Source organism: Vombatus ursinus, unplaced genomic scaffold (assembly GCF_900497805.2).
Source record: "Vombatus ursinus unplaced genomic scaffold, bare-nosed wombat genome assembly UNPS02011613.1, whole genome shotgun sequence".
Classification (NCBI taxonomy): domain Eukaryota; kingdom Metazoa; phylum Chordata; class Mammalia; order Diprotodontia; family Vombatidae; genus Vombatus; species Vombatus ursinus.
The window spans coordinates 3,074,111-3,092,542 of NW_020951391.1; the positions used below are offsets into that span (position 1 = coordinate 3,074,111).

Below are 18,432 nucleotides of genomic sequence, written 5' to 3' on the forward strand. Positions count from 1 at the left end.
CAGATAGGGACAGAGATCTCAGGTTAGTTCTAATCCTTAAACTGAACTAACTCTCTCTGCCTCTCTGTCTCTGTCTCTCTCTCTTTGTCTCTCTTTCTCTGTCTCTCTCTCTTTGTCCCTTTCTGTCTCTCTCTGTCCCTCTCTGTCTGTCTCTCTCTCTCTCTGCCTCTGTCTCTGTCTTTCTTGACAGGGGATGGACATTAAAAGCTAAAAATCAGATTCAACAACCACCAGGATTGGTAACTTTGAATGATTAAATCCAACTTTTCAGAAACACAAGTTTTGAATGAATATTTTGTATCATAACATTTTGGGGAAGGAGTGGCCTTGAAGGTACCCTCCTGCATTCAGACAGAACCCTATTTCAGCCATCCTAGCAAGATGGGACTCTAATGAGTGTATCTATTTATCAAGACCAGAAGTAATCATGATAACAGTTGCCATAACTACAGTATTTTAGGCTTTCCTCACAACAACCCTATGGGGTAGTTATTACAAGTGTTATTGTCCTTCTTTTGCAAATGAGGAAACCGATGCTTTCTCTCTGTTCCTATATAATACTATCTCCTGTTTCAAAGCACTTCTTTCTTTCCTCTGCCTCATGGAGCTCCTCCCTTCAGGAGACAGCTTCAGCACATTCTTCTGCATGGGACCTTTCTCGACCCCCCAGATGCAAGTGCCCTTCCTCTCAGAATATCTTATATTACATTGCTTTCTAAATATTTGTATTTGTTCACTTTGTGTTTGTGCTCTACATATTTACTTATGCATGTGTACTTGTCATTTCCCCCCTTCAAATGTGGGCCCCTTGCATGTAGGCACTGTTTCATTCTTTGTATTTGTATCCCCAATACCAAGCACTGGGGTTGGCACACAATAAATCCTTAGTAAATACTTGGTTGATTGATTGCTCGGCTCCAAGTCTACTATTTTTTTATAGTTTGCTTTAGTAACCCATTCCAAAAAATTTGTATAAGAACTACAAAGTCCTAATCCACCAGGAACTTTCCATGTCAGACCCCAATTTCTTATGCTACAAGTTAAACCGTAATTTATCATTGCTGTGAAACTGATACTATTTTCTCCATTAACTAGTGAATATATCTGGAGGGGGAATTCCTTAATAAAATCAAAATAGATTATAGTTTCATAGATGTAGTCACTCAACTTACAAGGCCTTAGTCAGTCATAAAAGATTAGATTTGTCTGATATGGTCGTGCAGGCCTGTACAACACACGGCCCACGGGCTGCTTATGGCCCGCCAAAGGATTTCAGGCCATCTGAGAAAAATGTATTGTTGCCACTACCTACTCTCTCCTCTTTGTCACAGGATCCGTGGCAACCATCCATGATCAGTCTGTCTCTAGTCTAACTTATCTGTGGCCAAAGAAGTTTAGCCTATTTTAATTTTGGCCCCTACCTACTGCCAAATTGTGCAGATCTGATCTAATGTGAAATTATGCTGATGATGTTGTTTTCAAGATGTTTGCAAGTTAATTTCAGGCTATAAACTAAACTCTGTTATCCTCCATTATTTCTGATTATGACTTAGGGAGTCAGAGAACACAATTCTTGAAGTTATAGTAGATATTAAAGACTATCTGTTGATATTGAAAAAGCTCATTTTCCCAAGTAAGAAGATTATGTTTGATGTTAAAATGAAAGAATTGGATTGTTAGCCACGCCTTGTTTCAGAGGATGGAGAGAGAGGTCCTCTGTTGGACTGGGCTCAGTTCAGTGTTTCCCACCCTTTTCTCCTTTAAGAAGAATATGCTCAAATGCCCAAAAGGAAGGAGGTGGAGACAGCAAATGAAGAGCATGAAAACAAGTGACTCAGGAGGAAAGAATTTTCTGAGGGCAGGGAAAGGGTCTGGTATTGGAGGGTAGTTCTTCCTAAAGGGAGAGAATTACCAAAAGAGTATAGCAAATGATGATCTATCTCAGCTCCATCTTACCTTTATTACTCAGCCTGACCAGGGAATTCTGTCCTCAGCCCCTTAACTATTTGAGGCTTCCTCAGTACCTCACGCCTTTATCCATTATCATCCTAGCCAGGAGACTAAGAGAGGTGGAGACCTACACATGTTGAATGTGATCTGTGCTGTCAGACATGGCCACTATGTCTGTTGGTTTTGCTTAAATGTTTTTCTTTATTATATAGGAGGGTTCAATGGCTGGGGAGTAGGGTATTTGGGAGAGGGGAATGATTCTTTTTTTATTAACTAATTTATTTATTTTTAATTTTCAACATTCATTTCCATAAGATTTTGAGTTCCAAATTTCCTCCTCATCTCTCCCCTCCCCACACTCTAATATGGTGTGCATTCTGAATACCCCTTCCCCCAATCTGCCCTTCTTTCTATCACCCTCCCCTTCTCTTATCCCTTCCCCTTCTATTTTCCTGTAGGGCAGGATAAATTTCTATGCCCCATTGCCTGTGTATCTTATTTCCCAATTGCACGTAAAAACAATTTTTAACATTCATTTTTAAAACTTTGAGTTCCAAATTCTCTTTCTTCCTCCCTCCCCACCTACCCTCATTGAGAAGGCAAGCAATTTGATACAGATTATACATGTGTAGTCATGCAAAACACTTCCATAATAATCATGTTGTGAAAGACTAACTACATTTCCCTCCATCCTATTTCACCCCACCGTTTATTCTGTCCTCTCCTTTGACCCTCTCCCTCAAAAGTGTTTGCTCCTGATTACCCCTCCCCCAATTTGCCCTCCCTTCTATCATCCCCCTTCTGTTATCCCCTTCTCCCCTATTTTTCTGTAGGGTAAGGTAGATTTCCAAAGCCAATTGAGTGTGTATGTTATTCCCTCTTTAAGCCAAATCCAATGAGAGTAAGATTCACTCATTCCTTCTCACCTCCCTCCTCTTCCCCTCCACTGTAAAAGTTTTTTCTTGCCTTTTTTTTTAAGTGAGGCAATTGGGGTGAAGTGACTTGCCCAGAGTCACACAGCTAGGAAGTATTATGTGTCTGAAACTGGATTTGAACTTAGGTCCTCCTGACTCCATTTCTTGCCTTTTTTATGTGAGATTATTTACCCCATTCTACCTTTCCCTTTCTCCTTCTCCCAGTACAATCCTCTTTCACCCCTTAATTTTATTTTTTAGATATCATCCCATCATATTCAACTCACCCTGTGTGCTCTCTCTTTCTCTCTGTATGTATATATATATATATATATATATACACACACATATATATATATATTCCCTTCAACTACTCTAATACTGACAAAAGTCTCATGAGTTACAAACATCATCTTTCCATGTAAACAGTTCAACTTTAATAGTCCCTTATTATTTCTCTTTCCTGTTTACCTTTCCATGCTTCTCTTGAGTCTTGTATTTGAAAGTCAAATTTTTTATTCAGCTTTGGTCTTTTCTTCAAGAATGCTTGGAAGTCCTCTATTTTATTGATTGTCCATTTTTTCAAGGGGAATGATTCTGGCATAAAAAAGAAAGGAAAAAGAAAAGAGGAAATGAGAGAAAGGAAGAAGGAAAACATTTATCTAAAAGGCATTAATAAAATTTAAAATAAAAAAAAATAGGTCAGAACCAGGTTGCAAGGGACCCAAGATGTCAGAACAACTGGATGTCTTGAACTCCTTCTTTCATTAGTTCTATAGTCTATCCCCAAGTTTCTTGCCTCATAGTCCATCCATTTTTTGTGATTTCATAGTCAGTGCTTCCCTCTATGGGCAATCCAATCCAATCAATCAATTAATCAATTAACAGACATCTATTAAGTGCTTTCTATGTGGCAGACACTGAGGATTCAAATGACAAAGAATGAAACAATTCCTGTCCTCAAGAATCTTAAGTTCTAATGGGGAAGACTGACAACTACCATAAGAAGAACATATATGTGTTCAGAATAAATATCAAGAGTATAGGGTTGTTAAACACAAGGTAGTCAGGGAAGATGGCCATTTGCAGTTAGGGATCAGAAAAGGCCTCATGTAGAAGGCAGTGTTTGAGCTAGATACTGAAGGGGTGGGGTATGATTCTAAGTTAATTTAAGCTGAACAAGAATTCACAAAGGAGAAAGGAAGAGTCTGGAATTTGACACCCCATCCCTAGTGGCCAGTTGAATAACAACCAGGGAACCACAGAAGGTCCCTAAGAAAGGCCAGGGATAGTACAGAATGGGTGTACAGTCCCTTTGGATTGCATACAGGAGCTCTACATCTCTGAGATTGGGTCAGATATTGGACTAAGTAATTAGTATTCCCAGGGAAGAGTTGGGGTGAGAACAAGGCCTTAATTCTCCCATCTGGGAAGGCTGAGAATGGTAGGGCAGGTATTCTTTCATATGTGACTTCTACTGTCTAGTGCCCTCTGGTGGCTTTTTGAAATCATAAGTAATTACTGGACAATTCTAAATCCTAATTTTAAACACACACACACACACATACACACACACACACACATTCTACCCTCTTTGTCAGTCTCTTTTTCTTCCTACTAATGTCTATGGATTATAAGTAATAGATGATTCATGAGGGCCTGTATCATCCTGGTACATGTGCCAATTCTTCAGCTTATACAAGCTTTAATGCTTTAAAGTATATGAAATGAAAATCCAGATTTTAAAATTCTAGGTTTGTCTATAGTGTCTTCTTTCTTTCTCCCCTTCCTTCCTTCATTCCTTCCTTGCTTCCTTCCTTTTTTTGTTGTGATGTTATTACCTCTATGGAGCATTGTAGAGGGTTAAATGTATGGCAAATATTTTTCTAGAAAGTCAAATGGCATAGGGTACAATTTCTTATTGATTTACTGAACTGGGAGTAGAATGGGCAGGGCAGAGATATGGAAAATTCCATTCCTCCAGTTTTCCACAATGAAGTGGAAAGCAAAACAGGCAGTTTACAATCTGCCCAATACTTTCCCTATAATGATTACAGTTTACTAAAAGCCTGTGGGCTTTTATCTACCTTTTTAGGAACCCAAGAAAGGAGAAAAAAAATGAATCTAGAAAGTCTAAATGCGGAAGGTTTTCGGTCATCATTCAAGAAAAAGCGATGAATCTTAATATGTCTGATTCCACTTATTGTAAGTAGAAATGCCCCCATCGTAGTGATTTTTGCTTTTCTCAAAATGGTGGAATCGTTTCATGTCTTCAAATATCTCCATATATCTCCATATATCTCTGTTGTATATTTCAGTTTGCTGGCTACTTTGGCCTAAAAATAGCACTTATGGAGTAGGGTGAGGCATAGAGATGTGTATTTAAAAATGATAAGCCACAACCTTTTTTGATTTACAAAAACCGAAGTAGAATCCTAACCCAAACCCTTAGCCTTTGACAAAGCAGATTCAAACAAATTGACACATGACAAATAAGCAGTGAAAATGCTTTGGTTCTCTACCACCTTCTAGTTCCTCCATCCTCCCCCATGTTCCTCCATCTTAATACTAGATAGCATTGGTGTAGGGCTTTAAAGTTTACAAATGTTTTACAAATATCATCCTATTTTATCATCACAACAGCCCTAAGGGATACACTGAGCCACCTAACTGCCTTTGCCTTTCCTCTCTTTCTAACTCCCCTTCCCTCTGTTCCCCACCTTTTCCCTCACTTCTCTTCACTTCCATTCATTTAATTTCTTTATAAATGCAGGGTGTCCCCAAAGTCTTCATACAGTTTAAGCTACACTAAGACATTTGGGACACACTGTACCTAGTCAGTGTGTATATAACCCTGGTTCTACTGACTTCAATCTAGTAAATATGTTTTAGGGGGAAATTTTTAATGTCTGACTCTTCGTGACCCCATTTGAGTTTATTTTTTTGGCTAGGATACTAGAGTGGTTTGCCATTCCCTTCTCCAGCTCATTTTGTAGATGAAGAAATTGAGGCAAACAGGGTTAGGTGCCTTACGAAGGGTGACACAGCCAGGAAGTGTCTGAAGTCAGATTTGAACTCAAGTCTTTCTGATTCCAGGAGCGGTGCTCTGCCCACTGTGCCACCCAGCATATTCAGTCTTCTATTCCATTTTCAGTAGATGATTCAAATGCATAGTCTTTGGTTTTCTCCTTTCTGTACCATATAAGTCAGTCTGCCTTAGTAATATACAGTTGTAAAGTTTTTCTTCTCTGATGTCGAATTCTTAACTCTTACTGTTAGGAAATCTCTTCCCAGAATTTTTTTTGCATAAATATAATTCAGAAAAATAAATCTCCTTGAGCAGGTCAGTGTGGTACAGTGGAAAGAACATTGACTTTAGAGTCAGAGAGGACCTGAGTTCAAATTCTGCCTCTGAGGTTTGCTATTGTAGTGACCTTGAGAGAGTAGTATACCTGAGCCTTAGTTTTCTTATTCATAAAATAAAAGGTCTGGACCAGATGCCTTGAAGGCCCTTTCCAGATCTCTGCCTCTGTGTGATACAGCTTTATTTTTTTATTTCTATAGGTACAGATGCAGGAGATAGTGTATTCTTAGACTCCTCTGATACTTCAAAAACTGGTAAATGTCTAAGTTGTAGGAATAAACACCACAAATCACAGAAAAAAGGTAAGATGGATTCAGCACTTCCAAAAAAAATAAGCTTTTGTGTGGGGGCACAGAAGTGAACAGGTCTAAAGGATTCTTCCTTATCTCCTGTTTTCAGAATTCCATTATAAATACAACTGCACAGGTCAGAATCCTTTAAATGTCAATGAATGTGATGGCTTTATCCGGTTCTGTTCATTAAGCAGAAATGAAAGTTTTACTTCAGCTTGTAAGTACTTTGATGGCCTGAAAAGTTACATTTTTTTATATTGATATGCCTGACAAGACAGATGAGGTGCTGTGGGATACATTTTACACCATGGGTTCTCCTTGGAAATCCCCCCTTTTCCCTTTTAGCCTCCTTCTAATCTCTAACATTTCACTGTCTGAGGATATTGATTTCTTATTATTCCTGCCTGGTATGGACTCTAAACCCTAGGCTGACAGGAAGTACTTTCTGGGCTTATCTTGGGGTAGAGTTAAAGGAATGGCCAATGTGAAAATGCTTTCAAAAATTAAAAGTGCAGTACAGACATAAGGCAGAATTTTATCATTATTGGGATCCCTGCTACCTTATTATCAGTCCTTCACTAAAATCCTGCTCTGATGCCTCATTGTGGGGTAGAGGTGACCTGACTTCTTTAAGGCCTTGTCGATGGGGCCCCTACTTTGGGAGGTCTTACCATATTGGAGGGTGTTTGAATTCAGACCTGAATGCAGATAGTGTGGAGGACCAGCTCACCTAAGTTGGGGAAATCTCATCACCAAATTGAAAACAAGATAATTAATGTTTTGGCCATAGCAACTCTTAAAGACCATTTACTAAGTCATAAAGGAGTCTCAATCTGTGTCGGTGAAGGGAGTATCCATGCTGGTGGAAATTATAGGTCCTAAAGATATGGAAGTATCATTCCTATCATGCCCTACAGTTTTGGAGGCTTTAGGAATGTCCTGAATTGATGGTATAGCTAAAGGTGGAATTCATGATGAATCAAGGGTCGGAACAGACTTACTGCCTATTGTGACAGGACTTTTTTTTTTAATACAAAGGGCAAAGTATGTGATAATGCATTATTTTCAGTTTTCTAAAAAATGTATCTTTTTGACTTGGACCATTGTAACTGCCAAGTTTTAACTCATGAAATCTTGTCATCTATATCCACCAAAACAAGGGGCACACCTTCACAATCAATTTGCCAGCTGACTCCAATCCCAAATTTCACTGATTTCTAATTTCATATGATGCTTTTGGTAGAATTGCATGGTCAGAAACACCACCATGTGAGTAATTTATTTGGGTTAGGGGCTCTCAAACTGGGGTCCATGATATTTGGATAACTGAATTTCAACATAAATGGTTTCCTTTGCAATCCTATGTATTTTATGTTAGGCATTTTACAACATTATTTTGAGAAAGGGTTCATAGGCTTTACTAGATTGCCAAAGTGGGGGGGGCAGGAATATGGTGCATGACATAAAAAATGTTAAAAACCCTTATTCTAGGGTATGTTCATTAGGTGGGGAAGAACTTAAATTGAATTTTCATCTCTTACCAATTGTCATGACTGAAATAGGTGTTTGACTTTTTGCTCAGTAGCTACACATCAAAAATGGGATGAAAATCTTGTTGAACAGCCAGAAAATGAATGCTCAAAGGGGTCTGAGAAAAGCGACTCTGGTGAGTCACCCATTCATCACCACTAAATGTAAGGGTCAGTTAAGCAAGCCATCCCACTCATAGCTGCAACTAAACTAAAAACGTCCATACCCTTTGAACCTGAAACTTTATTACTAGGCTTATATCCCAAGGAAACTACTGATCAGAAGAAAGTCCCCATATACACTAAAATATTTATAGCAGCTTTTTATTTATTTTATTTATACCACATTTATTTTATTTATATCACTTTTTGTGATAGCAAAAAATTGGAAACCAAGTAGATGCCCATTGATTAGACAATGGATAAACAAATTGTGGTACATGAATGCAATGGAACATTACTATGCTCTAAGAAATGATACATGTGATGAATACAGAGAAGCATGGAAAGAGCTACATGAACTGATGCAGATTGAAGGAAGCAGAGTCAAGAAATATATATATTATATATATATAGTGTATATATACATAGACTACAACAATGTAAATGGAAAGAACCACACACACACACACACACACACACACAAATCAGAATTGAATGTAACAAAATTTACATAACATCTTGAATTAAGAGCTATAAGAGAACAACCCCCTATCCACTCCTTTGTGGATATGGGAGGTCCATAGGTGTTATACATTGCACATGTTTTAGGACTCATTCAATTCATCAGTTGTGCTGATTCCCCCACCCTTCCCATTTTTATTGATCTTTAAAAAGTATTATTTGCTACAAGGGATGGCTCTCTAGGAGGGAGAGGGATACTATGATAATGTGAAAAACAGAAGATATCAATAAAAATAAAACTGATGGCAGGGCAGATTTGGTCCATGATCTATAGTTTGCTGAACTCTGGGCTAGAACATTGGGATGAATTTAATGGGATGAAATTCTCATAGGGATAAATATAGAGTCTTACACTTGTGTTCAGAAGATCAAATTCACAAGTACAGAATGGCATACTTGGAAAACATTTTGTTTGAAAAAGATCTTTGATTTTATCGAACTGCAAACTCCCATGAGTCAGCCATTTGATGTGGCTGCCGAGAAAAGCTATTAGGTTCTTGAGCTGCATTAGGAGTGTCATAGCTTTCAAGAAGGAAGTTATAGTTCCTCCGTAATCTGCCCTAGTCAGACAACATCTGGCACTTTGTGTTAAGTTATGGGTGCCATAGTTTTAAAAAGGACACTGATAAACTGGAAAGGGTCTGGAAGAGGACAATCAGGATATTGAAAGGTCTTCGAGTCTATTTTACATGAGGATCAGTTGAAGGAATTGGGATTATTAAGTGGGGCAGAGGTGGAGGGGTGAGGGAGAAGGGGAGGAAGGGGAGGAATTGATTGGACTTGTTCTGATGCCCTCAAGGGGCAGAATGGGAGCAAGGAGTGAAAATTGAAAAGCGGCAAACAGACTTGATGTCAGGAGTAATTCCTAACAACCAGAGCTGTCCAAAAGTAGAATTGGTTACCTTGGGGTGTGGTAGGTTTCCTCTTATTGCTGGTCTTCAAGCAGTGGATGGATGACCACTTGTCAGGGATGTCATAGTCAAGATTCCTTTTCATGGTGGGTTGGGTTAGGTAAGCACAAAGGTCCCTTCCAAGTCTCAAATTCACTTATTCTGTGGTTAATTCACTTCCTGAAATGAATTTCATTTTTATGTTGCTCACCACATCTTAGTAGCTTTTGACTCCTTGAATTATTCATTACATAAAGGTGTGAAGTTCCTGAGGTCTATAATCCTTTAGCTTCTTTCATTTCTTATCATATTTTCCAACATAATTTTCACCATTCTTCTTTATGTTCATCATCACACTGAAATTACCAAGCACCAAGTATATATTGAAAGAAAAAGTATATATTGACTTGGTTTGGAAGATTTTATCAACTTTTTGAAGAATTTCTTTATATTTTCATCCTATGCAACATATATTGGTATGTAAGTGGTAATTAGCTTCATGGTATTATTTTTGCTTATGCACATCACAAGTATTGCAAGTATCTTTCTGTATATAAGGTCCATCTTGTCTCCATTAAGATGCTCTGATTTTTAAAATCAAGCCCCTGCTGAGATTCTTATAATCTAGCTACTGGTCAGATTCTTAAAATCTAGCCACTGGTCAGATTCTTATAATCTAGCCAATAGCTTACTAATGTTCAGACCCCTTAAGAGCCTGCCCAATATGACGGATGTTCTAATAAACCTTGTCTTTGGCTGAAAAAAAATGTTCTAATCAAGTCTCCCATGAAATTATACTTCTCACTGTTTTTGAGTATACAATAAAATCAACTCTGCAAACTTTTTTATTTGCCTCTCCTAAAAGGATTGGTGAGTCATCCTTCCACTTAGCCCCAGCTTTCTCATATTTTCTGGTTTCATTTATCATGGAAATATCAATACTGATGTCATCTAGTTCTGCCAGTAGCATGTCAATGTGTTGGTCATTGGGTAAAGATCTCATACTTATTGAGGTAGTGTAGAAAAGGGGGGAAATGTAATACACTGTCTTCAGCTCAGATCTGACCTTCTGCAAGGATCTTTCCTGGTCCCTCCCACTGCTAGTCCCTTTCCTTTGAGATTATCTTCCATTTATACTTAATATATCTTGTATGTATATAAATTATTTGCATGTTGTCATCTCCATTAGAATGCAATATCCTTGAAGGCTGAGACCTTTGTTTTTGTCTTTCTTTGTATCCCCAGTGCTTAGCACAATGCCTGGCACATAGTAAGTGCTCAATAAATGCTTGTTTGGGGGCTCCTTATTGGCCAAGATAATGGAGTAAACAGACTGCTAATCTTATTATTGCTGTTAGTTGAACCTTGAAGAGTAGCTTGACTTGCTATGAGTTTTCCCTCTCCTTTTCCTGCCTGGTGCCTCTGTATTGGAAGTAAACTTCTCTTATTTGTCAAATGGGATCCTTCTGAGAAGGAAGAGTGGTGATAAGTAGGGAATGGAGGAGGCTGAAGAGAGAAAGAAGGGAGGGGGAAGAAGGAAAGAAGAGTCAAGGTAGGTAGGGACAAAGAAGACATAGATGATGACTTTGGTCTTCTCAACTATTCGCCTGATCATTCCATGATCTTTCTTCCTTTCCATGACTTCCCTCATGTCTCTTGTTCAGATCCTTCTAGCATTTCACCTGGACTATTGCAATAGTCTTCTAATTGGTCTTCCTATTTCCAGTCTCTCGTCTCTCCAATCTGTCCTCCAAATGGCTAACACAATAGTCTTTCTAAGTTAACACAATTCTGACCATGTCACTTCTTTGCTTAAGAAATCTCAGTGACTCCCTATCACTTCTATAGTAAAACTCAGACTCCTCAGCTGGGCCTTCAGAACCCTTCAGAATCTACCGCACTCTATCTTCTAGGCTTCTTTCACATCACTCTTCTTTACAAAATTCTGTGTTTCAGGCAGACTGTCCCACTTACTGTTTTCTGAATTTTCACTTCATTTTTTGTTTCTTTCTTTTGGAGGCAATTGTGGTTAAGTGACTTGCTTAGGGTCACACAGCTAGTAAGTGTCTGAGGTTGGATTTGAACTCAGATATTCCAGACTCCAGGATCGGTGCTCTCTTTGCTGTACCACCTACTTGCCCCCTACTCTTTTTTTTTTTTCATTTCTTGTTTCCATCCACTTGCAGAGACTGTCTCCTCCCCTGTCCCCCTGACTCCTTCCTCGCTTCTGGCTCTTAAAATTCTTACTTTCCTTCAATGGCTAAATGTGGGTGCTGTCTCTTAAAGGAAGCCTTTTCTGATCCCCTTCGTGTTCTGTCCCACCTCAAATTATTTCGTGTTTACTTATTTGTATACATATTGTATACTTCCCCCCCCCATTAGAATGTAAACCCCTTGAGGGCAGGAACTATTTCCTTTTATCCTCACATCCCTAGCACCTAAAACAACATGTTCCACAAAGACGGGCCTTCCTTCCACATCTTTCTATGTTTTCTTCTGTGTTTGCACAACTCCCATTTTATATACTTATCTCGGTAACCATGTAGCTGGTCATTGTTACTTGGGGAGAAACTTTTTGTAAGTATCTGTTTTCAGAACTTAAACCTTAAGGAAAGCTTCTTTTTGGGGTTATTACTGCTACTTTGAATCTAATCTCAGTCATTATTTCAGTATGTTCACAACAGAAAAAACAACAACCCCTGAGAATTACTGCTAAATCCTTCCAAGGTCAAGATGAAATGATCCTTGCTGAGAAGTAAGTGATATTTTAGACTCCTAATATCTTTGGGGATTGTGGTTTTATAGCAGGGGATGAAAGCCTTGAGTTTGGTTAAAAAAATCCTCGTGAATATCAATGGCAACAAAGAAATTAAGACACAGGAAGAAAATAGTTTATTAGTTTGGAAACTAGAAGTTTCTCTACTCAGATGTCTTTGGTTATCATTAAAGAGGACATGAATAGCCTTTTCAAGCTCAGAAATCCTTACTGTCTCAACAAGTATAAAGAATTAGAAAATAGGGGCAGCTAGGGGACGCAGTAGATAGAACACTGGTCTTTGAGTCAGGAAGACTTGAGTTCAACTCTGTCCTCAGACACTTAACACTCACTAGCTGTGTGACTCTGGGCAAGTCACTTAACCCCAATTGCCTCACACACAAAAAATTAAAAAATAGCACAAAGGACATTGTTTTTTTTTTTTTTTTTGCATGATCATATCCAGGACGATTATAGCTTTGGTACAAGAAGACGCTTCAGCTTAAGGTATCTGTTATGATAGGCTGTGAGCTTCTTGAGAGCAAAGACTGTCTTTTGCCTTCCTTTGCATCCCCAGAATTTAGCACAATGCCTGGCACATAGTATGCACATAATCAACATCTGTTGACTGACTGACTGGAGGACACCTCATTTTTTAGAGCCCGACCTCCGTCAGTCTGTACTTTGCTGTTGTTGTTGTTATTCAGTTGGGTCTCTTTGTGACCCCATGGACCATACTGTCCATGGAGTTTTCTTGGGCAAAGATACTGGAGCGGTTTGCCATTTCCTTCTCCAGTCTGTACTTTGCTACCCAAGGCTTAATATCGCTATGTTCCTGCAGACATTAAAATTCACCTAAAGATATGAAGATAAATAAAGACTGTAGCTTATTTCCTTAATGCTGGTGTGTGCCTTTAAGGGAGTGCCTTTCTGACAATTACCTAATGTGATCAAACTCATATAGGCTAATGAACTAAGGGGAAAAGTAGCTTGATGTGGACGGAACCCACTTCGGGAACACCTGAATTTGAAATGAAAGAGCTGTGTGACTCTGAGCAAGGTCCTCAACCTTAGTCTTCTCTTCTATAAAATGGGGATAATAATAGCACCTACTTCACAAGGTTGTCATGAGGATCAAATAAGTTAACATATGTAAAGCACTTCACAAACCTTCAAGTGGTTTATAAATGTTGGCTGTTGAATAGGGGCCTCTTAGGCAATAACACTTTTTCCTCCTTCTGTTGTCTAAATGAAAGACATACTCAAATGATGAGAATTTCAGGTCAGAGAGGAGTTAAGGGTGGCATCATGGTAGGCCAGAGATAGGGGGTGGGGGTGGGGTGGGGAGGGAAATTCAGGGACAGGTAGATCCTTGTAGCCTCAATTCACAAGCTGTGAGCAGCTGCCTGTACTTGTTACATATAGAGCCCAACCATGGGCAGGGGTAGGTCCACTGGGATTGTGTCAGAGTCCTGGGGAGTCCACTAAGACAGAGATAGGTGAAGAGGCTTCTGTTTAATTGCTGGTGTCAGCCACTTCCTCTCTACAAACCCCTCCCCCCCCCATCTCTCAGGAACTAGACCACATCACTCTGGGATAACTATAGTTGGCAGGTTCTTTCTCTTGATTTTGTGAATAAGCAGTGTATGGAAAGATGGGTTGGACCAAGGTGAATATTAAAGAAAGATTTTTTCAGATTTCCTCCCCTTCTGTCTGCTCCAAAGGGAAAGAGGCAAGCAGTCCTGGAGGAAATACGCTTTATAGTCATTGCAAGTGAGTCTTTTTTAAGTTCTGGGCTGTGATCAGCCACAATGGAATTCTAAGGGCAAGAGAAACTGAGTGATTGACCTAGTGTGGGGAACCAGTGGAGCTCCACTCAATCACAGCCCTGACCTAGAGGAGGAAGAAGCAACCACCAAGCCGAAATGCAGTGAGGGCGCCGGGTTGATTCTGGAGACAAACTGATGTGCAACCGTGACTGTCTCGTGCATTTCTTTTCCAGACAGAATCCAAAGTCTTCCAAATACTGCCGAGGCATCTGCGATCAAATTGCAAACTCTCCCCATCATCCCTCCTGTAGCATTTCTGGAAGCAAAGCCCTGTACAGCATCCAAAACATCCACAGAAATGATTCTGAGGTGAGGGTTTTGATGCCCGCATGTCCTCCTCACTCACTGGTTTTGTCCTTTAGGTTCAGGGACAATCAGACTTTTGATTTCTAACCCAGTGTGTGAAGGAATAGAAAATGTACCACTGCCTCGAGTTGCTGGCAAACCAATGAATTTAAAGGGAAGTTAAATTGCAGAGGTTTGTTGGGGTTAACCCTAAGCCAACATTCCTTCACATCCTGACCTGCCTTTCTACCTCTGCAGAATATCACTTGCAGTCAGTTCTTCTTTTTTTTAAATTTTAAAAAAAATTTTTTTTTTAGGCAATTGGGGTTAAGTGACTTGCCCAGGGTCACACAGCTAGTAAGTGTCAAGAGTTTGGTCTGAGGTCAGAATTGAACTCAGGTCCTCCTGACTTCAGGGCCTCTGCTCTATCCACTGCACCACCTAGCAGCCAATTCTTTGTCACTTCTCCTTTAACCACCATCGTTTAAGTCATCAGCTCTTATCAGCTAAACCCTTCTAGTTTCCTAAAGTCTTCCTGCTTCCTTCTATGTACTAGCTAACCAATACACCACATGGTTGTCTATATGTCTGTAGTACTCAGGTCATATCAATCCTCTACTCAGAAGCCTTCAATGGCTCCCCATTGCCTACCAAAACTAATAAAAACTCCTAACTCTTGGCAAGTAGGTGGCACAGTGGATAGAGGGTGAGACTTGGAGTGAGAAAGACTTAAGTTCAAACTCTTGCCCTAATCACATACTAACTGTATGACCCTGGGCAAGTTAACCTATCTCTGCCTCAGTTTCTTCATCTATAGGATAAAGATAGCACCTACCTCTCAGGGTCATTGTAAACTTAAAATGGGATCATATTTTAAAGTACTTTGCAAACCTCAAAGCACCATATAAATGCTACCTATTATTATTATTATATTGATATTATTCAGCCCATCTATTCAACCTATTTTATACTATTCTCCTTCATGAATTTTTGGTTCCAGCTAAGCTGGACTACTCTCTGTCCCTTGTTCTCTTGGGTCTTCTCTCTTTTTGTGTCTTTGCTCACACTGTCCTCCACTCTTGGAATGGACTCCTCTCCCTAATCACATCTCCACCTGCTGAAAACTTTCCTTTTCTTCAAAACCCAACTCAGGTGTCATCTCTGCCAGAAAACCTTTAGTCAGTCCATAATCATTTATTAGGTGCCTATTACGTGCCAAGAACTGTGCTGGGAGACAAAAAGAGGCAAAAAAACCAAAACCAAACAAAACAAAACACAAAACAAATTCAGGGGCCCTTGAGGAGCTTACAGCCTAATCTTACTCATCTCCACTCCCTCTTTCACTTCTAGGTGAAAGAAATCTCCTTTAACTATAGCATGGGGCCTGGCACTTAATAAAGACTTCCTTCCTCCCTTCCTCCCTCTTTTTTCTTCCTTCCTCTGTCCCTCCTTCCCTTCCTCCCTTCCTTCTTTATTTCCATAGCACTTTGTTTAGTTCTTCCCTTTACCTCTTGTTCACTCTCCTTTGTATCATAGTTATTTTTATAATTGTCCCTTCCTCCCATTGGGTTGCAAGCTCTGGTAGCAGGGCCTGTGTTGTGTGGAATGTGTTACTGGAAAGAGTCCTGGATTGGAGTTGAAAAGAGCAGGGCTCTATTTACTCCTGGTCTGACTTTGGGTATGTCATTTAACTTTTCAGAATCTCAGCTTCCTTTTCTACAAAGTGAGTCCGGTAGAAGTCTCTGAGGTTCCTTCCAGTAATGAATTCTGTGATCCATCTTTGTATCCTCAGGGCCTAGCAGAGGACTTTTCCTATAGTCACTACTCGATAACTGTTTATTGACCTGGATTTTCCAGGAGGAGGTACTGTTGTTGGCATTTTCCTTGGCCATGTGCTATGTCTATGTGGGGCTTTCAGGTTCTCCATATAAAATCACTAGGTGCCTTCACACTAGCTAGCTCTTTAACTGCTTCTGGTTATTCCAACAGAACTTGGAATTTTCTCATCACCAATGCTGGTCCCCAGCCCGTATTCAGATAGGTTTCCTCACATCCGTACTATTCTCTACCAGGCTCTTGAGTTACAGTTTGGATAAGTATAACTTTGGCCTGCTTTCTCTCTCCCTATGCCTCTCAAATTTCTTCCCCTCAGTAGGGATCAACTCAGCCTGACCCTGCTGTCCAGACCTCCTGGGTGCATGCTCATCATTGCTGTCTCTTCCTAAACCTCTAGCTATTAACTTAACAATATATTCCATCTTTAGCTGGTTTCCTTGGAAACCAAACTGCAGGCATAAAAATTGCCTATAAAGAAATGAATCAATTCCCCCAAAACAACCAACCACTTGGTTAAAACCAAGTATTTAAACAATGGTGTTGATGAAACATAAGAGGAAGAATTTGTTATAGACATATATATTTACCTAACTAAAACATATGGATTTCCCCTCATACAGATTTTAAATTCCACCTTGGACTATGCCCTAAGGACTGCCATCACTTTAAAAGAAACGACTGAGCAAATGATACAGGCAATTGCCAGGGACCTGGCCAAAGCTCAGGGTCACAGAAGCTGCCAGAAGTTCTAGCTTTAACACAGCCAATATATTAACAGGAAAAAAAAGATGTGACGTAAACCTTGTCTTCCTGAAAGGATGTATTACTCACCGTTAGTAAGTACCCCAGTTTAGTAGGGAAACTGGGCTTCTAGCAAAGAGCTGCCTCTCTGCTAAGGCAAAGGACAGTGTGCTTGTGTGTGTGGGAGGATGATGGGGGTGGGGGTGGGGATGTCAATCCTTCGTCCTTAAAACCAAAATAGCTCACTTTACAAGTATTTGCTGAAAATCAATACTAGTTAGAAAAAATGCCTCTCCGTGAGAGAGAAATAAGCACAAATCCAGTTATGATGTTGGGAAATGGTTAAACATTCATTAAAACTGTAAATACCTTTGCTTCTGAATGATGAGTACGGGTGATTAAGTAGATTTCCAGCGTCGCACATAGTCAGCTTCTACAAATCTGATCTTTCAGTACTTCAAAGATTTCCAAACTTCTGCACCTTAGATGCTTCCTGAGTTACTGTTTCTGAAAAGAAATCTCATCTGGCGGCCAGACCTGGTGATGGAGCCTCTGAAATGGACACTCTGAAATGAAGCCTTCCGAGCTGGGTAGAACTTTCCAGAGGCTGAGCTTCACCCAGGGTCTTCACACCATCATGATGCATCGCAGGAAGATTTCAAAGGATTCAGATTGTGGTGGTGTTTTTTTCCCTGTATTTTTATCACAAAGATGCGTTTCTTCATTTTCTTTCTTTTTCCCCTCTAATCATTCCCTCCTTGCATCTCATCTCTGGTGTACTTGCCTAAGACTCCAAGATCTTAGCAGTCCCTAAAATAGGCAAAGCCATTCTTGTTTCAAGCTTTACCGTTATGAAGTACTTTGCATATATGGTAGCAGAGTATAATGTAAAGAGTAGTGGACTGGGAGGGAACCAGGGTCTCTAGATTGTCATCTCAGCCCTGCTGCTGTCAGGCAATAAAATTTAAGCACCTACTATGTGCCAGGCACTGTGCTAAGCACTGGGGATATAAAGAATGATAAAAAGATAGTCCCTATTCTTCAGGAGCTCACAATCTATTGGAGGAAGAAAATGCATAAGAGGAGATTAAAAAGAGGTGAGGAGAGGAGAAATGGTGCCTAGTGTGGGGGCATGATAAAGTTCAGGAGTGCAGCTAGATGGGAAATGAGATGAGTTCCCTGGGCAGCCTCCTACAAAGAAGGGTCAGGGAGGGGATCTCCACTGCTCAGGGAGGAAGAGCCCCAGAGGCAGGAGTACTAAGGAGGCATGAGTTTCAGAGCGGACGTGGTCTTGGATGATGATGAGATAGTGGAGGGCATGATAAATCTGGAAGTGCAGCCAGGTGGGAAATGATGATACTT

General features: G+C 39.9%; 1 protein-coding gene across 1 annotated transcript in view; it reads left to right on the forward strand.

Annotated features, from left to right (window-relative positions):
* The window catches only part of AKNAD1 (AKNA domain containing 1), a 36,015-nt gene extending 18,934 nt beyond the window's left edge, over positions 1 to 17,081 (forward strand). Inside the window, exons 10-17 of the mRNA XM_027856747.1 lie at positions 8 to 22; positions 4,960 to 5,069; positions 6,429 to 6,530; positions 6,628 to 6,738; positions 8,104 to 8,187; positions 12,295 to 12,379; positions 14,382 to 14,517; positions 16,950 to 17,081. Coding sequence (XP_027712548.1) covers positions 8 to 22; positions 4,960 to 5,069; positions 6,429 to 6,530; positions 6,628 to 6,738; positions 8,104 to 8,187; positions 12,295 to 12,379; positions 14,382 to 14,517; positions 16,950 to 17,081 — 775 coding nt within the window. The remainder of the gene's footprint in view (positions 1 to 7; positions 23 to 4,959; positions 5,070 to 6,428; positions 6,531 to 6,627; positions 6,739 to 8,103; positions 8,188 to 12,294; positions 12,380 to 14,381; positions 14,518 to 16,949) is intronic.
* The last annotated feature ends 1,351 nt before the right edge of the window (positions 17,082 to 18,432 follow it).